General features: G+C 39.6%; 1 protein-coding gene across 1 annotated transcript; it reads right to left on the bottom strand.

Moving 5' to 3' along the window:
• Nucleotides 1-53: 53 nt before the first annotated feature.
• oaf (out at first homolog) lies at nt 54-17,221 on the bottom strand. Its single transcript, XM_004075418.4, has 4 exons — nt 16,563-17,221; nt 5,278-5,412; nt 2,850-3,030; nt 54-1,710 (listed from the first exon to the last, which is right to left on the bottom strand). The coding sequence occupies exons 1-4, from the start codon at nt 16,791-16,793 to the stop codon at nt 1,436-1,438; spliced, it is 822 nt and encodes a 273-aa protein (XP_004075466.2). The 5' UTR covers nt 16,794-17,221; the 3' UTR covers nt 54-1,435.
• Nucleotides 17,222-20,958: the final 3,737 nt, after the last annotated feature.

Raw genomic sequence — 20,958 nt, 5'->3', positions numbered from 1 at the left:
CCCCCTCACTTTTTACATGTGTAAATGTATACACAAACAAAAACAAAGTTGAACACTTTTTATATTTTTTTATTACGTGACAAAAAAATCATTGGAAAAGGTAAGGCACTTGATCAAAGGCTACAAGCAGAAATGTTTCACTCATTTGGTTCTTTAGTTAAACTCAAAAACAAAAGGGACAAAAGGAATAGCTCACAGTAAAAGGCCAAAATTAAAGAGATCATTCAAAAATCCTGCTTCAACTCATCACTTACACTTAACTTGGTCCCACAAGTGCTCCATACATATCCCTAACAGGAGTCCTCAATGAATAAATTATAGACTATTTAGATATTCACATGGAGAATGAACAAAAAAGGCAACCTGTTTAAAAAAGAAAACATGAATCTTTTACACTCATCCACCAGAAGATGGCGACAATAAACACTAAATTAGCTGCACAATATCCCAAGTTCAAATATGAAAAGAAGAAAAAAATGAATTTCACCTTTTGGTCTATTTGGCACTTTTTACACAGACTTAAAATGTTAGACTTATAATAATTATGACTCCCTTATGAACAAAAATGGGTTTATGAAAATCAGTCCTTATGTTAATAGTCAATTTACTGTTTAATGACAATTAAGTCCACATAAGTAACACATCAAAATCACATATGGATGAAAACAAAACAAAAAAAAGGGGGAAAAATACTTGAACGGATTTGAATTATTTTTTGCGATTGAGGATCTGTGGTTTAGAAAAAACAGCCCTATGATCTTAATCAGTATGAACATAAAAAAAGGAAAACAACAGGTTTACAATGACATGAAGATTAAAAATATATTCATTTTGCTGTCAAAATAAATAAAACTTTGCAAGGCACTGTCTTAGTCTGCCAGCTTATTTATTTTTGAAAAAAACAAACAAAAAAAAGCTTGATTCTAGTTTGCACAGTTTCTTATCGAGCTTTGCAGAAGAGTTAAATCCGTTTTCCTTCGCAAGGGCAAACTGCTGGATTTGTCCAACTTCTGTGGACAGTGAATGCCGGACTGCTGCTCCTATGCTGGTGCTCAGCCTTATCAGATCATTCGTGTCCAGCTTCGTGCATACTTGTTTGAGAGGTCATTTCTGTTGTCATTTGCTCCAATATTTTCTCCACAAAAAAAGGCACAAAAGTGACAGTTTTTTTTTCTTTTGGCAAAGTCACAGTCAATCGAGCATTAATGAGGCATCTTCCACCTAGAACAGCTTAGAGTTTAAAGGCTTTTCCTTAAACATTTTGGTCTCATGTGGAACATGTAGAACAGTTTTAAATCCCAACAATCCCTGCTTGAGACCGCTTCCCTTATCGTCACACCAGCGTTACTGCATTTAGGGTGTGAGCTGAAGCACACACTCTTGACGAATGGGGGAGAAAGAAAAAACTTTTTCGCCAGTTATGCCACAGACAACGCTAAGTCTCCTCATTCCATAGACAGAGCTGTTTTTGGGGAACATAGTAGGTGAAATAGTAGCCTTTGCTGCAGCTCTTTATGCCACACTTGTAGGTGGAGCCTTTGCCTGTGGCGTCCCGGGTGCGGCAGTACTTCAGCAGACACGGGTACCACTCCAGACGCAGGCTGTATGTGCAGACGCACGGCTGCCACAAGTCTTTAGTGGAATGACAGGCCTGCAAGCTCGGCAGTTCTGTTGCTTGGGGCAGGACTTCAAATACAGACCCGTCCACTCCTAAAAACAAAAAAAAAACAAAACACATAAGACGCATTAGGATCACAGCTTGTGGCACCTAAAAGAGCATCCCCGCCTAACAGATGTGTGATTCTCTCGCCTTTTTCCTTTTTCACTCAATTAAACTCTGCATTGAACTCTGGAGGGGCATAATAAATAGCAGCTTTGTTATGTTAAAGAGGAGCTATGGAGATTCCCGCAGCAGATGATGGCGCTTACTAAACCGTGACCGTCGACATTGTTTCCCTCATAACAGAGCTGTCAGTGGGTAAAAACGCCACCATACGGATCCCCTTCAGTGTGGACGATTGGATTTATTAGGACTGATTATTCAAAATCAAATATGGGTCGTTAAAAACATCATCAAAGAAACTGATTTTTTTGGGGGAGAATTTACGGGGGGGGAAAAAACAGATGAAAGGTGGGAAAATTGCTCAGATGCCTTAAACTGTTAAAATGAGGAATAACTCAAAGTACAATATTTTCCATGCTATGAGGCGCAATTAAAAACCATTTAAAAAACAAAAGCAAAACTACAGTATGCCCTATAATGTTGAGTGCCTTATATATAGATTCATTCTGGTTAATGATATTTTGAGAGATACACAGCACTCTGTCAAAATTTTAGTATCTTTTCTTAAGTATCGCAAACAAAGTGTTGCGGTGTTGGACTGTGTGTGTTTTTTTTTTACACATTACTAACATGGTTGCAAGTAGGCGTAGTCACAGTAATGTTTGTCTTAGCTGTACCACTGTTTTTTTAAGTGTTGCAAACAAGATTGGGAGTTAGAGGTATTGTGAATATGCCAACGTCGCTAACATGTAGCCTATTACAAAACAAGACTTACAATTACTGTGAACACAAGTCTAACTGATGGACTGATCTTTGATTCTTTTGTCTCGCTTAAGATGGTGCACCCCACATCTGACATAAGTTTGAAAATAAACAATTCATTGGCGGTGCTTCTTCTAATCTGGTGCGCCCCATAGGGAGAGAAGTATGGTGATAGAACCAAGAAGTGATGGAAGCAGACCATGCAGTAAACTGAAAAAAAAAAACCCATCTAGAAAACAATGTAAAACAGGAGAACAAAAGACAACATGGGTATAACATGGGTGATAAGCTGAGAGATAATTACCTTTGTCCAGCCAATATTTTACATCGGCCTCCCTGGTGTAAATGGCCTCCTGAGCTTCACTGCACATGTTGTGGATGTGAGGACTGAGCTGCCAGGCTCTACTAAGATTAACAGCAACGCTCACCGTCAGCTGCTCCAGGCCCCTACGCTCCTCTGCCAAGCGGATCGCCTGAGGATTTTTCTAAGAAATCGTGAATGAGCTCGTTTCAGAATGAATGATGCAAAAGAAGGAAAAAAAAAACTGCTCAAATAATGAGACATCTTCATGCAAGTACCAATTTGGATGCAAAACAAAAAAATAATTATTTTTAAAAGTCTGCCATTTTGGTTGGATACATTAAAAGGCTTAAGTGGATCTAAGTATTCCCTTTTTGGCACCAAAGAACTTTGCCCAAATGCCAGTAATGAGTAGCTTCTGATAACTTGGGCCAGAAGCACTTTACCACTGGTTACTGCTTAAACGTCAAACTACAATTAATCTGTAATAATTGTTTTTATTTCAAATAAATAACATTTCTGCTTGTTGAATTTTTATACTCCTGTTTTCAATTCTTCACATTCAAAGTCTAAGACATTCCCAGACCAGTCAAGAGATAACATTTCTCCAGCTTGTCTTCTGTCTGGCCCAGGGCCTTCTCCCGCTGGACATGCCAGTACCTAAAACATCACCAGGAAGGCATCCATGAGACAGTCTAACCAGATGTCTGAACTTCATCAGCTGGCTTCTCTCAATGTGGAGGAGCAGGTGCTCTGCTACAAGATCCAAGCTCATCATGGTCTTTCCAAAGAATCCTGTAGAAACCCAACTCTAGCCAACTGTATAACTATTTTATTTTCAAAAGCTCGTGGATCAATTTGAGAGTAAGTTAAGTGGACAATGCTCAGATCTATCAGTCAACCTCAAGTTCCTTCATTATAATGTAGGGCCTCCAGACAATGCAACGAGGGTCCATCATATTAAATTAGCAGCAAGTACATCCATTCCACTACTGGTTTTTGAGTGTATTCAGTTTTGTGAGTTTAATTAAGCAGTTTCGGGTTAGCATGGGCCAAATTTCCAGCAAAGACTCAACTTTGGCTACAGACGGACACCCTTATCTTTGCTTGGAAATCATTTGTCACAGTCCAAATGGTTTCTTATTTTCATCTAAGTTTATAAGACCATAAGAACAGACAAATGACGTCAAACTATTCCTTGTGCTCACACTTCAACCATACTGTGGACTATTTATGCTTAAACAGGCTAAGTTCTCTCTGAACAAAAATGGCACCAAAGCAATCACATCAGCCAAATAAGCCATACCTTGGGACAAAACGGAATCCTGCACAGATTGAACGGTGTGCTGGGAGTAGGCCCAAAAACCACAAAATACCCCTCTACTTGGGGGAGGAGTGCGTAACTCCCGACCTATAAAAAGCATTCCAGTATTTTACAACTAAAATTTATGGCCACAGACGAAGAGGCAACCCCAAAACTTCTGTTTTGAGTCATGTGTAAATTGGAAGTAGCTGGAGTCAGACCAGAAGCCACTTCACCACATAGCCCTTTTGCATTTGTCACACAAACCAGACCGTCCCCAGACTGTTGTCCTTGAACTGGAATCCATCTGCGTCTTGTTTAGAAACGTTTTGAACAGAATCAATGACAGACTGGCAGCTCAAGTGGAGTCTTAACATCCACTGGAGGTGAGTATGTCTTACTGTTGGCAATGTGCAACGCAAAACAATACATTCATCTCGTACACTTGGTGGCCTTTAGCAAATCAAAAATACCATACTCCTAGAACGTCCCTTAAAAGACACCTTCAGAGACCATCCACACAGCCTTCACATAATCAATACTCAGAAGAACCCTTCCACTGTGGAACTTTTTAACTTCTTTGGTGACTTCAGTTTCAGGAACGGTCAGTCTGCCTCTAATTGGCAGATCTTTCTTAGTTGAAGGACCTCAAAGTTTTCCTTCAATCACCAAACCACTTTGCCAGTTGAGATCAGCAGAACACCTTCAAAGTGACAGTATCATTTGCTTTCCATTTCTTATCAGTATTTCTTACTCATTGTATTTATCACCAGCAACAACAAGCAGATGACCTAAATGTCAGTCAGCCGCATCAACCGTTCAGGATACAGAAAGACTCCTTTGGGATTTACTATCATTTTAAGGGGACTAAAAGTAGGCTGGAACTCTTATCTAAGATGTTTGTCATGTTGTTTCTTTTCAGCTCTCCTAAACAAGATCCACTTTTTCTATCTCACTATGCAATACTAAGGAATGCAACATTTTATGGTTCAAGTGTTTTAAATGAATCCCTAGGAGTATACCCCCCCCCCCCCTTTGCATTAGTGTCCTTGCATAACTTGATAAAAATGTATGACATTTCTGACTTGCACCCAAAAAATACACACAAAAGTTTTTTAAGCATTATACCTGTCTGAGACGAGCCATGGACTCACTGGGGATGATCTCATTGCGGTTGAGGCGAGAGATGAAGCACAGGGCTTGGTATTGGTTCTGCCCTCTTTCCAGTTCACCCAGGATCAGCGCTCTAAATATTTTCACATCCTGCAAAAGAGACGGGGAAGGAAAGATAAGTGGTTGAACAGATAAACAGATGGTTCCTGGAGGACATTAGAACGATGTGTGAGGCAAGGCTTGGAGTGTCTGTTTAAATGTGCAGCTCATTCGGATCAGAACAAGTATTCTTTCCATGGCTGTACTTGATGCAGTCAGTGCTTTTTCCAGATGCTTCCAATAGAGTTCAAAGACATTCAAACGACTGTTTGCTAAAAGAACCGAGAGGTTTACATTTATTGTGCCCATAAAGACTCATCAACAGTCGGTTGATACTTCCTAGTATCTATTGACTGTGCAACATTGCGCCTGTGTGGCTATGGTTATTTGCTTTGTTGAGTGGAAAGCCTCAGGGCTGTTTCCTTACAATCTTATCAGAATTTAAACGTCACATGCTAAAATGTTATTTCATGTGGCATTCTTCAAATTGGAACATCATAGAGTGTTACTGTTGGCAATGATGTGACAGATCTGGCACCAAACCCAAGGACATAAAAATTCTGTCAAAGGGAAAGCAAAGCATGATGGGAAGCTAACAATGAGAAGAGTGGAACCTCAGACCTGTCTTTTTCACTGGACATCTACCCCCATCTTTAGTTTTAGCTTCAAAACAAACACGCACATTCTCAAACACCCCTCCTCCACTTTTCACACACCCATCTGAAGCAAACTAGTTTCCCAGAAATTAGAGTTTAAAGGCCGTCAACCCCTTCGCTGTAGAAATTGAGATGAATTAGCAACCCAAAAATAACCTAAATAAGCATTAAAGGAAGTGTAGACTCATAAAAGATGTGCACCCAGTGTTTCCACATTTTTACCTTTCTTGCAAGCATACAATAAAAAGTGCGGGGGGGGGGGGGGGGGGGATTACACAAGACAACCATGCAGTACTGTTTGACCTTTGGAAAGAAAATTACAGAGCAAATATTGATTATATCTCTGTAAAATGCCCAAGGTTTCAGGGAACACTGGATTCAAAGGACCGAAATCCAGACAGACAAAATTACATAGGCTTTTTCCCTTGCGAGGATAATAATAAGACAAAAGCTGACAAGATTAAAGAGAATGTCAAAACTAGCAGAGGAAGAGGAGGAATGCATCACCAGCAAAACAGAACAGGATATAAGGAAAAGGGATTGTTGATACACCAGGCAAATACCATGGAACGTGAAGATGCTACAAGACCCCCCATAATGCTGACATGAGACTCCACAGACTTCGTGCTAATTGCATTGAAGACAGGTAGTTTGGTCGTTTTTTTTAATCATTATTTTTTATTTGAGAGCGAGATCCTCTTCTTTGAGGTCATGTCCTGTTTAATGATTGTCTTGTGTCTACCGAGGTCAAGAGTACAGCAATAGCATAAACAGTTACAGCCTTGAGTGTCGAAATCTAACCATAGGTCAAGATGTTACTTTCTTACAATCAACCTCAAATAAAACTAAAAACAAGCACAACCCTATCAACTGACAATCTGATTATTCCATGAAACCAAAGTGACGGAGGGAAGGAACATGCTACCTATTTAAGCCGTTTGCAGTTTCAGTTCTCTGCAAAGAAAACAGTCACCATGTAATTATACTTTACAACTAGAATGAAAAAAAAATGACATGGTTTAATTAGTTTTATCACCAAGCACAAATCATACATTATCAACTGTAATGTTTTGATCTATAAAATCCACTAGTTTTACAGTGCATTTTTATGTACAGTCAACATATACTCTTACTTTTAAGCTTATACAAGTATGATTATTATATAATGTATCATTTTGTGATGATAACATTTTAAAAGTGTTTCCAGTGGACATTTCATAATGATTATGCCGTTCTTGGACAATAATTTAAAAATATGTATTGTTTCGTAAGACATAGTTTCTACAGAGCGGCAGGAGTTCATTAGAAATTTCCCTCCAAGTTGTTGGCGGTACCCTACCCCCCCATCACTCTTCCCCAAGAGAGCTCAGGTAGTTTACGGCCTGACCAGCATATTTTCAATGTCACAAATAAGTTTTTTTTTTCAAATAGCATTTTTTGGCCCACTTATGAGTCACATTTCAATAAAGAAATACTCAGAAATGCCATTTTGAGCAGGATTTTCCTAATATATCCTCCATCGTCAAAACAAAACTGCCACATGGGTCTTGTTAAAAACAGCAAAAACACAGTTTTCAGGGTCTTTAAAAACTAAGTGGTACGGTCCGGTCCAGACCAGTCTGATATTTTGAGTGTTTCCATTTTAAAATGGATCTATTGTACTTGTACTTGTATGGATCTATCCATACAAGTACAAGTTGGTCACGATCTATTCTGTGTCTTTGTTTTGTGTGAATCAAAGCATGGCCTTTCTAAACACTTTTTGCTCAGCTGTTAAAGAGTGATGTTTTTTTATTGGCTCTAGAAGAACAGAACACAAGTCTTTTTGAAATTAGTTTCAAATTAGTTTATCAAAATAATCTCTTCTGGGACTAGGGATTTTATAGCATGTTCAAAAGAAAGTAAAAAAAACATTTTTCATGTGCTCTGACACATTGTATTCTGCAGTTGCACTATGGAGTGACCAAAGGCACAACACTGGACAAAAAAAAAACACCCCACAATTTTGGTTGTGATTTTACCACGTTTGACACTATAGAGCGTGTAATCAACAGTTTTGCTTGTCAGAAGAAAAAAAAAAGAAAAGGCTGACGTACTGAAATGCAAAAAAATAGCCAGAAAAAAACAATCCAAATCTATTCTTTATCACACATTATAAAAGGCATTTTCCTCCTTAATTTAAAGTACAATTACTGCACACTCACACATCCAACTTCTCAATCCACCTTGTTCATTTTACCACTTTAGCGACTTCTGCGAAGGGGGGTCTAAGGGCAGGGATGCCAGTATAGCTTAGTCAGTTTGTCAGTTCATTTTAGTATTTTCCTATTGAACTCTTTGTATTCATGATCCTTTTGAGTTCATGTTTCACTTCGTAGCCCATCGAGACGACTGTTGTTGTGATTTTGAGCTTTACAAATAAAATTGGATTGAATTGAATTCTGCTCCTCAATCCACTACATATGACAAATGCCAAGTGACACCATTAATGGCCTTCTCCTTTGATGGCAGAACAAAGAAAACCAATCACAAATTTAAGCTAAAGCATGTCAACAAGCTGCAGTACATATTCTTTACTTTAGCTTCTACTATGAGCTGCTAATGAAGAACAAAAGGGGGAAATACCAACTGGTGCCAATTTAATTTATAGTACACAGTAAACTTTGTACTATGTCTGCTTAGTAATAAACAGTTTTTTTTCCATCTGTGGTGCATTAGGAAGGAATAAAAAAGTACTTAAAGCAGGGATACCCAAGCGTGATGGACAAGAGTAAAAATTTAGTTCAGCAACCTAGATTTTATTGACTGACCTGAACCTAGCAATAAGGAAGACATTATGAGACTCAGCCAACACTCATGATGCTTTCTTCTAATAAAGAAGATAATAAGCCAGTAAGAACAATGACAAAAAATTATAAAGCACCCCACCCACCCACTAAACCGCCATAATAGCAGGAATCATTACAATGTATATGTATTTTGTACCCATTATTTACTGTTTCTATGCATGCTGCATGCTGATGGACAAATTGGTGTTTGGGTAGCAAGATATTGTGCCAGTGTGAAATGACCACAAGTCTGACCTGTTTGTATACCCTGTAATGATGTACAAACACAAGGAGTGAACAATAGACAGGTTCAAGACATTTAAAATGTTCCAGATGACCTGATAGTGAGTCAAAAAATGTAAATTGGGAGATACAAGAAAACAAATACTTAGACTTATTGCACACACATTATAAAGATCATCTATCAGCGAAAGACGCATGTTATGCGGTTCTTGCTCTTTTGAATATAAAAAACATAATTACATCCCAATCAGCTTGTTTTACATCAACAAATTTGAGGTAAAACAAAGTGTGGTGAGCCAGCTACAGTTCAGAAATGAACAGTACAGTCTACCCATTTATAGCTACTAATTGAAGAGGTAAGGCAACATTGGGATCATAAGACAACCCCTTCATTAAGGTTTTTCCACTGACCAACTAAAATGAAAGGGTCTCAGACCAACTTTAGAGAAAATCACCAGGTATCCACATTAGGAATTAAAAGAGCAGCTCTTGGCTCTCATAAAAAGCACAGGCAATTCACAATCAAAGCACAGCCTTGACTTTTTTTCCGCTCAACAAGAGCTGCATAAATGTCAGCATAGCTATAAATAAAACATGCAAGTACAGACTCCATGACATTGCTGTTCTACACCCACAAACTACAACTGGCAAACAGCCAAACAGAAGTATGAATTTCACAACCTAACTGGTGGGACATGATACCTGTTAAAACTGAAAAGCAATGGGGGTTGGTTTCTTTGGTGGTCCACATAACTTAAGCGAAGGCACAAAAGCCCATTGACAGAGTCAAGTGGTGCCATTTACAGTAAGCAGTCTCAAGCACTGTAACCTGTATACCAGTTTTATTAACAGTGAAATAGAGTGCAGCTCTCCCTCTCTCTGGGATTCATTTTGCTATCCACTTGTTAAAAAGAACAATGACATTTTAAAAACACACAAATGACCAACTAAACACACAGTTGTTGACTGTGCACAAAGCCCTTCCTGTTTTGAAAGCCCCTTTAAGACCCTGTCTGTTGAGTTAGTTGGCCATCAATGCAGGATGACTGATCAGCCAGACTGATGAGTCCGTATTTTGCACATTTGCACTCCAAAAAAATACAACCTGAAAAAAAAAGAAAGTAATTTTTCTGTTCTTTACCTGTTCCATCCTGAATGCATAAAATTAGACCCATACAGACTTTTCTTACAAGAGCTTAACAACACATCTAAGTAAATATATTTACTTTTAGGTTGTCAAGGTGACTTCTAATTGAAAGCGTTTTGTGACAATGTGGGGGGGATTTGCCTTGGAGTAACAGGAAAGTCAGTAAAAAAATAAAAGCCACAGGTGTGGGGCAGGGATTAAAGATCAGTTTAGAAGAGGGAGAGTCAGAGTGGCACGCAGACAAAAGGAGCCAGAGAAAAGCTGGGAAGCTACGAAATGCTTGAGTTGAAGCTAATTACAGATGCTCCAAAGGAAGGAATGTGGAGTCACATTTAGGGCTGGTCACACCTGGCTGCCCAAAGAGCAAACCAATTAGTAAACAGAGACAGTGAATGGACAATCAAAACACTGGAGGCCATGGAAAGGAAGGCGTTCCTCTCGGCTATTTTTCAGACAAGAATGAAAGGCGACTTTTGCCGTTGCAAAGGGCCATCAACATTAACGCAGAAGCAAAGACATGGAACAAGATAAAAGTCTCAAACTTGTAGTTGAATTCTTTAAAAACAGTAGAACATTGAAGGGGTTAACAATGAACAAGCTATGAATCCTTCACAGACAATCTGGATACAATTAAGCAAATAACTGAACAATTATAAGACTGCATTCAGGAAATTGAAGGGAGAAAGGTAAACAGTGAGTACTAAAATGGAAGGAAATGAGGCTGTTAGATAAGACATCACCAACAGAGGTGGCTTGAGTCCCATTGAGCCTTTTATTTTGCTTTATCTCTTTCATATGTTGTTGCACATGAAATAAAACCTGGTTTTTGTAGTGTAAAAATATATTCCATGCACTTCTTCCTGTGAGTTTTATGGGTGAGAAGAGTAATCAATGACCTGCAGTTAGAGTTCCTTTCTGCACAGGGGGTGAATGAGTCTTTTACTGAAGGAGTTCTTAGGGTCTCAACAGTCTATTGCAGTGGGTGGGTGGCTGGGGGGGTGGGGGGGGGGGGGTGGGGGTTCCTAAAGGAAGTTAGCTCTGCTAACAACCTTCCATTAGCAACCTCCTCAACGGAGTCCAGGGGGCATCCCAGGGCAGATCAGGCTGTCTACACCAGTTTCTTGAGTCTGTTTTTGTCACTGTCTGCAAACAACAGCCATCTACACAACAGCTGCCTACACGAAAACGTATAGAAGCCCTCACAGATTCAACAGTCTCGAGGATGACCCTACTTATACCAAAGGACCTCAGCGTCCTGAGGAGCTGAATGCTGCTCTCACCATTTCTGTACATCCAGGTTTGCTGTCTATTAGACGTTCCTGTCCAAATGAACAACAGAGCTCTTGAAAGAGTCCATTACTTTAAGGTCAGAGCACTGGATCTTCACTGGTGGGCAGTGGAAGGCAGGCTGCCATTTGGTCCAAGCCAGCATTCACATCCTCAAATGGTTCACGTCAATTGGTAAGTGCAAAAGCTGTACTGAACAGTAGTATGGAATAAATAAGCACACCATGATTTAATTGAAACAAGGCCCTCTGTTTTCTTGTAAATGAACACTTGTGTGCCTAAATAACAGTGTGAATGATGTTGAATGCAGAGAAAGTGTTAAGTACAGCAATAAGCTTGGGTGTGAATCCGCCTTCACAGCTGCAATTAAGTGGCAAACCTTAAAGGACAGTTTAGGGCTGTTATTTAGATAAAATAAGATATTCCAGTTTCTCAAGTCTTTGCTGTAATATGAGCTCTCCTCAAAATGATTCATGCAGAACAAAAAGAGAATATACAAAAAATATCAAGTCTAACCTCATCAGATTGAAGAAAAGGGAAAGATTTGCTAAGTAGTGTATGTTCTTGCTGTTTAGTATTTTCCAATGTAACATTGCACTCTGTGGAAGACCCTAACTGAAAACCTGCTATTTCAAGGACAAGAAATCTAGTGCCTAGTAAAAAAATAAAAAGTTTGCTGGTCAGGACGAAAGAACCAGAAAACTGGGGACTACCAATACAAACTTTAAAATCAACGAGAAACACTAAAACTTGATTAAGGTTCTTGTTTTCCAACTGTGAGAAGAAAAAAAAAAACCTTCAGCAGTTTAATTTTTAACAGTGTTTTTCATTAAATTTTGAGGCATTGTCAGGTGTCCTAATGTAAACAGATCCATTTATGGATCCAGCCTTAAATACCCATCTAACAATAACAACTTGCAACAAAGTTTGTCGATAGAATTCAGAAATGTTGATTACCATTGTTCACAGGATTTCAACGGTGTGACACAACTGACATTTGCATTTAGAACTACAACATAGTTATCTCAAAATACTGCGTTTTGACATGATCTATATGGCGTGCCATGCATCACATAATGTAAAATACCATGTCTTTCTTACTACAACTTTGAATAATATATATATATAAATTAATTTTTCGGGTGAAGTAAAAGTGGTCTTGCAGTTCCACACTTTCAGTTTCTCTTTTTGTTTAACACACCTAGTCAGTATTATGAGATAAACAGAAATATAGGGGTTGACAAATCATTCAAGATGGCAAAGAATGGGTATGAAGTTTAAGTCATAAATACCCATGGCGAGAAAAAAAAGTAATAGTGTAACACTACGGAGAAGTAAAGGTGAAATAAAGAAAAGGCATGCAGCAAAAGTTGTTGAGTAGTAGGCCTGCACAATAGATTGCAAATTTATCGTTATCGCAATATCAAGCTGTGCAATATGCATATCGCAAAAGTCTGAAAAAACTGCAATAAATGCTTATCTTAAATGTCCTTAAACAATCTTATGGCAGCTTGAAGTATTTAATGAATCAAATAAATGATTTATGCATTTGACCGGGATCAGATGGACTCCTTTACATCATTGACCAATCAGATGGAGCCATTTTATGTTACATGCTTGCCTCCTATGTAGACAAGGGTCATTTGGATTATAATTTATGTTGACTCTTATTTCAATTAAACTGTTGCAGTGAAATGGAAATGATGTATTTAGTTTTTTTGCTATTTGTTCATTTATCCCGAGTAATATCATCATCGCAATATTGATCACTAATATCGCAATTCGCAAGTTTTCCTTATATCGTCCAGCCCTATTGAATAGCTTATTTTTTTCTACATTAGTGGCTTATCTCACAGCATAACACCCCAGCACTTTGAAATCCATCTGCTGGCCCAAATGGAACTAGTATAAACCATTTGTCAGGCTGCTATGTGGAAAAGGAAAGTTAATTCATTTATTAATAAAAATGTGGAACCATGGGATCTTTTTTTAACCAGTGACAAAAACCTGTCGACAAAATTACCAAAAGGTAATTCATGTGTGAAAGAGGCCTGAGTGACTGACTGATGACTCACCGTCAACTTCTGTATGAGCACTGTAAGAAACTTTCCCACGAGATACTGCACATCGGAATCAAAAGTACTTCCTGTAACAGGTGACTTTTTACAAGCAAAGAAGACTTAAACACGTTTGTACAAGTTATGAAACAAAAAGTTAAGGTATGGCAGCCAAAGCAAAGACAAAGGTGACAGAGTGACAAATGATCCACAACTCAAGCAATGGTGAATTATAACATGCAATTCTTGTTTTGCTGGTGTTGTTTTACAATTTTAAAAAGAACACATTCTAATAATCTGACTAAATCAAATAGTTACTTGAAAGACAAACAGACCAAATCCAGATCTGGCACAGCGGATCATTCTTTGACTCTAAGTGAGCACAAAGGAAGGAAAGACCAACCAAGCTGAATTTCCACCTACAAATACAAGCCTGACATATCAGCGTGTGAACAACTTCCCACTCATTCACTGCAGGACTCTACTGTTGGGTGTGTTCTTTGAGAGCCTGCATGCTTTGGGAGAGCGCACTACAGAAAGTTGACCCGAGGGCATCGCCGCCCGAGGCTGAAACCCAATCCGCGTCTTCGGGTTAAAGTTAAAGAAGTATTAAAAGGCAGACACACTCCCACCACAGTGCCATTGTTTATCACACCAAAAAGCATTTAACATGATAATCAGAGATGCTGTAAAGTGGCCTCCAGTCATCTGTGGATCCTTTGACCCACCTGCACAACAAGGGGTCACTCCCAGCATGTATGCAGTGATGTAGATTCACTCCTTTTCAACAAAGAACCAATACTTTCTGAGCCCTTTAGTGTGAGTCTGTCATAAAGTTAGATTTGGAATTATTCCTGTGAACCAGAGTTAAGATATGCACTGCTGGGCTTCTTAACTGTACTTTTTAAAGCATCGGTAAGTCTTATATAACTTCACCAAACTGAAAGGTTTACAGACTGTTTTGCCTGAGGCAAATCAAAATGAAAGAGCAACATTAAACATGCTTTTTTAAATATTTTAACAACAAGACACTAAGCTGTGGATATAGGCTAATTTTCATAATTTATTCAGACAGATGCAACTTTCTTTAAAGACCCACTCTGATGAAAATGGTGTTTTTAACACATTCTTGTAGGATTTTTCTGCTGGTGTTAGACACATATTAAGAAAATTACGCTTAAAAATTGCATTTCTGAGAATGTTCTAATTCAAATTGCTGTGAATCAAGAGACGACAAAAAAATGGACAAGAAAAAAAGAGGAAGAATACAAGAATAGCTCCTATGATAAAAGTTTCTGCCCAAAAACAGTCTTTCAAATATGCGAGACATTTCCCTCAGATTAGGAGGCAAAATGTGGTTTATGCAGAGCAGATGGATTATGGTTGTGCAAGGACGGGAACCGCAGTAAGACCATAACTGAAGTTGTTACTGTACAAAACTATGGAAATGTGTTAGAAACCCCCAGCTGGGAAATTGCTAAAGAAAAGTGCTCGTGTTGCAAAAGTGCAATAAGCAAGACCAAAGAAAAAATATTTCCTTTTTCACATACTTTAGGGTTCTTGTTGGATTATTTTCATTTTGGGGAAAAAAAATATTAAGTTAATGAAATAAACACAATTCAAAGGAAATCCATTCTGCATGGTAAGTGAACTCACATAATCAACTCCCCCACCACTGTTATCTGCATGTTGAGATTTATTCATCATGACACAGAGGTGCTGTGAGCTGGCTAAACCACATCATCTTTTCCATATGTCCACATGCCTAAGGAGCAAACGCAGCCCTCCTGAAGTTACAGTTCAGTTGATCCCCGCAGTGATGCACTGCTTGGATAAGTTTTACTGTACCCCGTTCTCACGTCCAGCCGATCTCGCCATGTGTGCCTCATGGAAAAAACCTCTACTTGACTGTTACGATGTGTTCAAAAGGAGGACGGTGTGACAAGGCCGGGGTTTAAACACAAAGTGCACTTCACAATACAAAAGAAGCAGACCATAACCTGCTTAGTGTCTCTGTTACAGACCAGCAGTGAGGCAGAGTCATAACTTATTGACATTCCTTACAACACTTTTCTTTCTGCATTACATTCATCTCAGCTGTATATTCAGAGCAGCTGGGAGTTGAAGCTCATCTGACTTTCCATAAATCTTGGAGATACTGCACAACAGCTGAATGGGAACCACATGGAGGAAGAGCCAAGGACGAAGACCAAGAGAGCTGGGAATGAAGGTTGACCTACAACTGGAGCAAATAAATCGGGCGGCGGAAAAGTAAAGTGATCTAAGACGTTTTACAGGCTTCACTCCAATAAACAGAACCACATGGGCAGATGGATGTGTGAATTCGTCCGCACATGTGCAACAAGCGAAAGGCACAGATGAAAATGCTCTCAACCCACTGTACGTTTCCCTCCCTCTGATGGCGTGTCACCATTGATTGGGGGCAACGGCCTCTCCTCTTTCAACTCAAAATTAGCCGTTTAGGTTAGTGAACCAGACGTGCAGATCAAAAAAGGTCAGACATACCCACCTAATCCTGCTAAATCTCCCCCCCTTCACATCTCGCCAGCCCACCAGCTTCTGTGGGACGAACAACCATCACAAAAACCCATTGGTTGAACTTAGCCAGTGAAGATACTGCCACCATCTCCCTCCCTTTTTTGACAAATCACTGAGAAGTCAAAAGCGTTCCAAAGAGTTTGGTAAATGTGGTGGTCCATGGTCCCGGGGGGGTCCCCATCTAAGGAGCAATAGCTGTCTTGCCTTCCAATGGCAGGAAAAAAACATGAATGAACTTTTCCAGTAAGTTCAAAGCTGAACTTCAGAGAACGCTGCAGGGGGGTTAAATCTTTAAAGGTGGAATATGGGTCGCATTACAGACGTGTAAAGGAAATCAATTGAGTTTGAACCCATCATGTTATTTATTTATTTATTTTAAATATTGTCTCTTTCTGGAGATCTCAGATTAGAGTGTTTCTCTCACCTGTTTAAAGTCCGCCATGAAGGTGATGAGTGTCCCGTCCCCTTGTTTGAACTCCAGTGATATAAAGTCTTTCTCGCTGTCCGCCTCCAGGACCTCCTCGGTCAAATGGCCGTCAGAGAGTCGAACCCGCACCCTCAGCTCCGAGCAGAGTCCCGCGGCGACGATGAGCGCCAGGGCGCAGAGACGGGCCAGCGTCCGAGCGCAAGCCGCGGCGGAGCGGCTCGCCGACATCCCGACAGAGTGAAGGATCGCGGCCAAATCCGAGGACGTGTGCTCATATCCTCCTCCACACCCCCCGAAAGGTGCGCTTAAGTCTTTTCCCACATGGTGGAAGAGGAGCCGTAGTTGCTCGATCACCGCTCCGAACGCTGCTGGCGCGTGCGCCAAAGCTTTCCAGAACGGCAACACAAAGTCATGGAGATCAGTCAGCCAGCAACTCCCCCACTCGGTAGTAAAAACAAAAACAAAAAAAAATACTTTCTTTCACTTCTTCAGCACTTTCATTGAGAGTTGATGGAGATCTGTTGCTCACACGTTGCCTCTCATTATGCTTTGTGTTGATATTCGTCTCCCTTGTGAAAATCGCGCAGCACCGACACGTCCTATCGTAGGTAAATCCCTCTGCTCCAAACTTTTCGTGTGTGGGAGTGAGCGGAGTGAGTGTGTGCTGGTACTTCACTCTTAAAGCCATACCACCCTCCAGAAACTGCCCTTCCCCCTAAAGGCCTCATGTGATCCTCAACAAGTCGGCTAATAATACCCCCAAACAATTTAAACAAAAGTGTTGTGAGTGTTTGTAAAACATAGCTCTAGTAAAATCTGTTTGTTTATTTATTTATTTATTTATTTATTTTTTGTAGGGGAGAGATAAATAAAATACGACTGCAAACCAGCATCTATAGTTCAGGTCAAATACAGACTAAACTCTAATAAATGAACAAGTTCTCAACTACTACATGGTCTTTAATGTTTGCGAAATCCAATCTTGAAGAGCTTTAAATTAGACTAAATCAAGGTTTCTTTAACAAATTGAATATTTGCTTTCTTTTGCCCCATCAAGCATTGCTTTACATGCCTTAAGCTGCATTCACACCGAACACCATTTGTGCGTCAGGGGCATCCAGTTTATTAAGTCATTGTCCACTTGCGATCAGAGGTCCTGTGTCGGGCGCGCTGCATCAGGCTGAAGCAACATTCAAACCAGCTGCATCGACTCATGTTGAAGCGTCCACTTTCAATGAAAATGCTGTGCAAGTGCATGTAGACCAGACCTTTGGGCTTCCACGTCGGGAACACCCCTGATCATGCATCCTTATGCAAGTTTTTAAGTCAGGTCACGGGCTTTACATACAAATCGGTGGTTCAATGATTGTGCGCTGAAAGTTCAATAGGTTGAACAACATTACGCTTAATCACGGCACTATTGTGACCAATCAGGAACCCGAATTGGTGACATGTACATATTGTATTTGTGTCCGCCCAGATTAATATGACACCAAGACAAACATCTCTAGGAACAGAGCTGTGAATACAAAAAGCCTTGAGCAAGATTTGCGGGATTTGTACCACTTTGGCTTTCCACATCAATTTTCATCCCACTGTTGGTGGCAGACAAGCTCTGGTAAGAAGTAGAATCCCCTCCGTCCTGCTCTCTGTGTGTCTGGTGTGAACACCACAGGTTGAATGCGCGTTCATGAAACTGCGTATAGCGCATTTTTGGAAGCACTACATGCAGCCGTGCGAATGCAACATCACAGCAGCGTGATTTGAGCGTTGTTACGCGATTTGGCCGTCATGGTGCATACAGAGTTAAAACATTTGAACTCTGGTGAGGTCGACACATCGCGTCAACCAATCAGATTTGGGTCCATGACTTTTTTAGTGACTTGATCAGCGAGTGGAGTCCAGATCCAACATGGACGACTGATCCGACAGTTCTTGTCCTGAACTTCCAGTTAACCATCCATCCATTTTCTCAACTCGCTATATTCCTTTCAGGGTCATGGGGTTGCCAGAGCCTGTCCCAGGTAGGCGAAGACGGGGTACACCCTGGATGGAATGCCAATCTGTTGCAAGGCCCCATGGGGAGGGAACAATCACAATGTCTTCAAGGGAAAACCTTGCAAATCTTTGTAAGAGCTGCCAACAAAGATAAGACTTCCTATTTTTGGTAGAAACCCTCATGCAAAAGTAGATTCCACATTGCATGTAAGTATTATAGCCCTGTAATAGCAAGCGCTACATCTTTAATCTGTTTTTATTGTCTTCATGGCTTGCATCTTGGAGGCTGAGCCACAGACCGAAGCACCCAAATGTTGCAGCAATCCAGCATTGCTCGGACGAACTGGTGGAATCTCCAGCTAAGAAGAAAGCAAACAGAGGCCAGAAAGCAGAGCAAACATCGTTGGCTTCGAGTGACGGACCAAGCTGGATCCTGGTTGAAAGAATTTAGGAGTGGAGGTTAGGCAAACACACCCTTTTTGTGATGAACCAGAGCTCTCAAGTGTTAACCCTGAGCTACATCTCATTTAGAGCTGAGACAAGAAAGATCAGGTAGGCACGCTGACTTTATTTTTTACTAAAGTATGGTGGGAGTGAGTCACTTGCAGTAATATATTAGTCCCTAGGCACGTCATTTAGACAATTCACCCCCCCCCCACACCACCCCTCATACTCAAACAGTTCAAAGTTCAGTTGTGCTATGAGTTGCTTTACCTGCAATCACATAAGCGATAACAAAGAAAGATACAAGCTATAGTGTACATAAGTTGTTTATGATTAATCACCGTATTGCTGATACCATGGATGTCTGGGGTCTATAATCTAAAGTTAGAGAAAACGTTTTCTCTCATTTTACATAATTAAACTAAAGAGAACTGAGTCCAACATTTGGAAGTTCAGTGACACAATGCTCAATTTTTGATCATTTATATGAGAAAATTACCCTTACAGTTTGAAAATTTAGCAGAGCCGCTTAGGTTTTAGACAAAATTTGAATTTTATGCAACAAGCACCGTGTCAAATTTAGTGCTTGTACAACAAAATGCACAATTATTTTAATAACAAGCTCTACTAATACCTTGACTAAAACTTTTTAGAGATTATTTATTCCAATTTATCTATTAAGTAAATCCTGTTTGGTATAGCATCTGTTTGGCTTTATTGTCTCACTAATAGGACAAGTATGTTCAGAAACCACACATACCAAACCTAATTGTACAAATATAGTCTTAAAAATAAATAGTGTAGATTACTTCTACAACTTTATTCAGATAGAATTGACCATCACCATATTATTATTATAATCATTATAATTATTATTATTGACCTTCATTTAACCAGGATAATTTCATTGGACTACAAACCTCTTTTCCAAAGGAGTCCTGGCCAAGAGGCAGCTATAGTTGGTTAAAAATACATTAAAACGTTGAGACAATAAAACATTAAATCATTTCAACAATACATTAAAACCTAAAACACTGAGTTATAACAAGGTGAGGGATTAAAATAATAGAACAATGATTAAGAGAAACAATTACAATATTTTATGGAGTTCTGTTTTCCTTTAAGGTTGGCCTTGAAGACATGCACTGATGGCAGTTCAATTAGTCTCCAACATTTTTGCCAAATATTCCAGGCCAAGGGGGCTGCATGCACAAAAGCTTTCTTTCCAAGTTCAGTGCGGGCAAATGGGATGGACAGCAACAACTGGTCATTTGATTGTAGGGAATGGGAGGGAAGGCTTCTCTGCTTAAGTAAATTGCAAATGTTGGGAGGCAGTAATCCAGCTAAAGATCTGTAAATAAAAATATTCCAGTGGTACTAAGAAGTCCATCCAAATTGTTCATACAGTTCACAGTGAATTTGTCATCAAACAGATCAAACTGTCCAAATGTAACTGACATTCAAACCATAAACAGAAAAAAGAATTTTGTTGTTTCTATTGCTCTTCCTCATAGTTTTTTGTGTTCAATCTTACAAACACTACATAAACTGGCCTCCAATCTGTGAAAGTTTTTTCTTACAGTAAAAACTTTAAAACATCAATATCCACAAAGATATTTTAAAAACAGGATAGTGCTTAGGATCAGTTTTTTATTTTAGCAAGGCTGACGGTTTTTGGTAAAATAAACTTCAGACTTATGAATGATCATTATAAAATAAGTATAAAAACACATACGCGCGTGTGTGTTTTTGTGTTCCTATACAGAGTGACATATTAGGAAGAGGGGTATTTCAACTGAAAGACTTCCCAATTGTTTCAAATTTATACCTGCACCTGTGCTCCAACAACTATGACTTTTTTTAAATAGGCATTGATGAGGGGGTAATTGCATTTGGATTTACTGAGGTGTTGATACTGCATTCCAGTGAGAGAGAGAGGGGGGGGGGGGGG

The sequence above is a fragment of the Oryzias latipes genome, chromosome 13, assembly GCF_002234675.1.
Source record: "Oryzias latipes chromosome 13, ASM223467v1".
In the NCBI taxonomy this organism is placed as follows: Eukaryota; Metazoa; Chordata; class Actinopteri; order Beloniformes; family Adrianichthyidae; genus Oryzias; species Oryzias latipes.
This window is presented reverse-complemented; position numbering and strand designations above follow the sequence as displayed.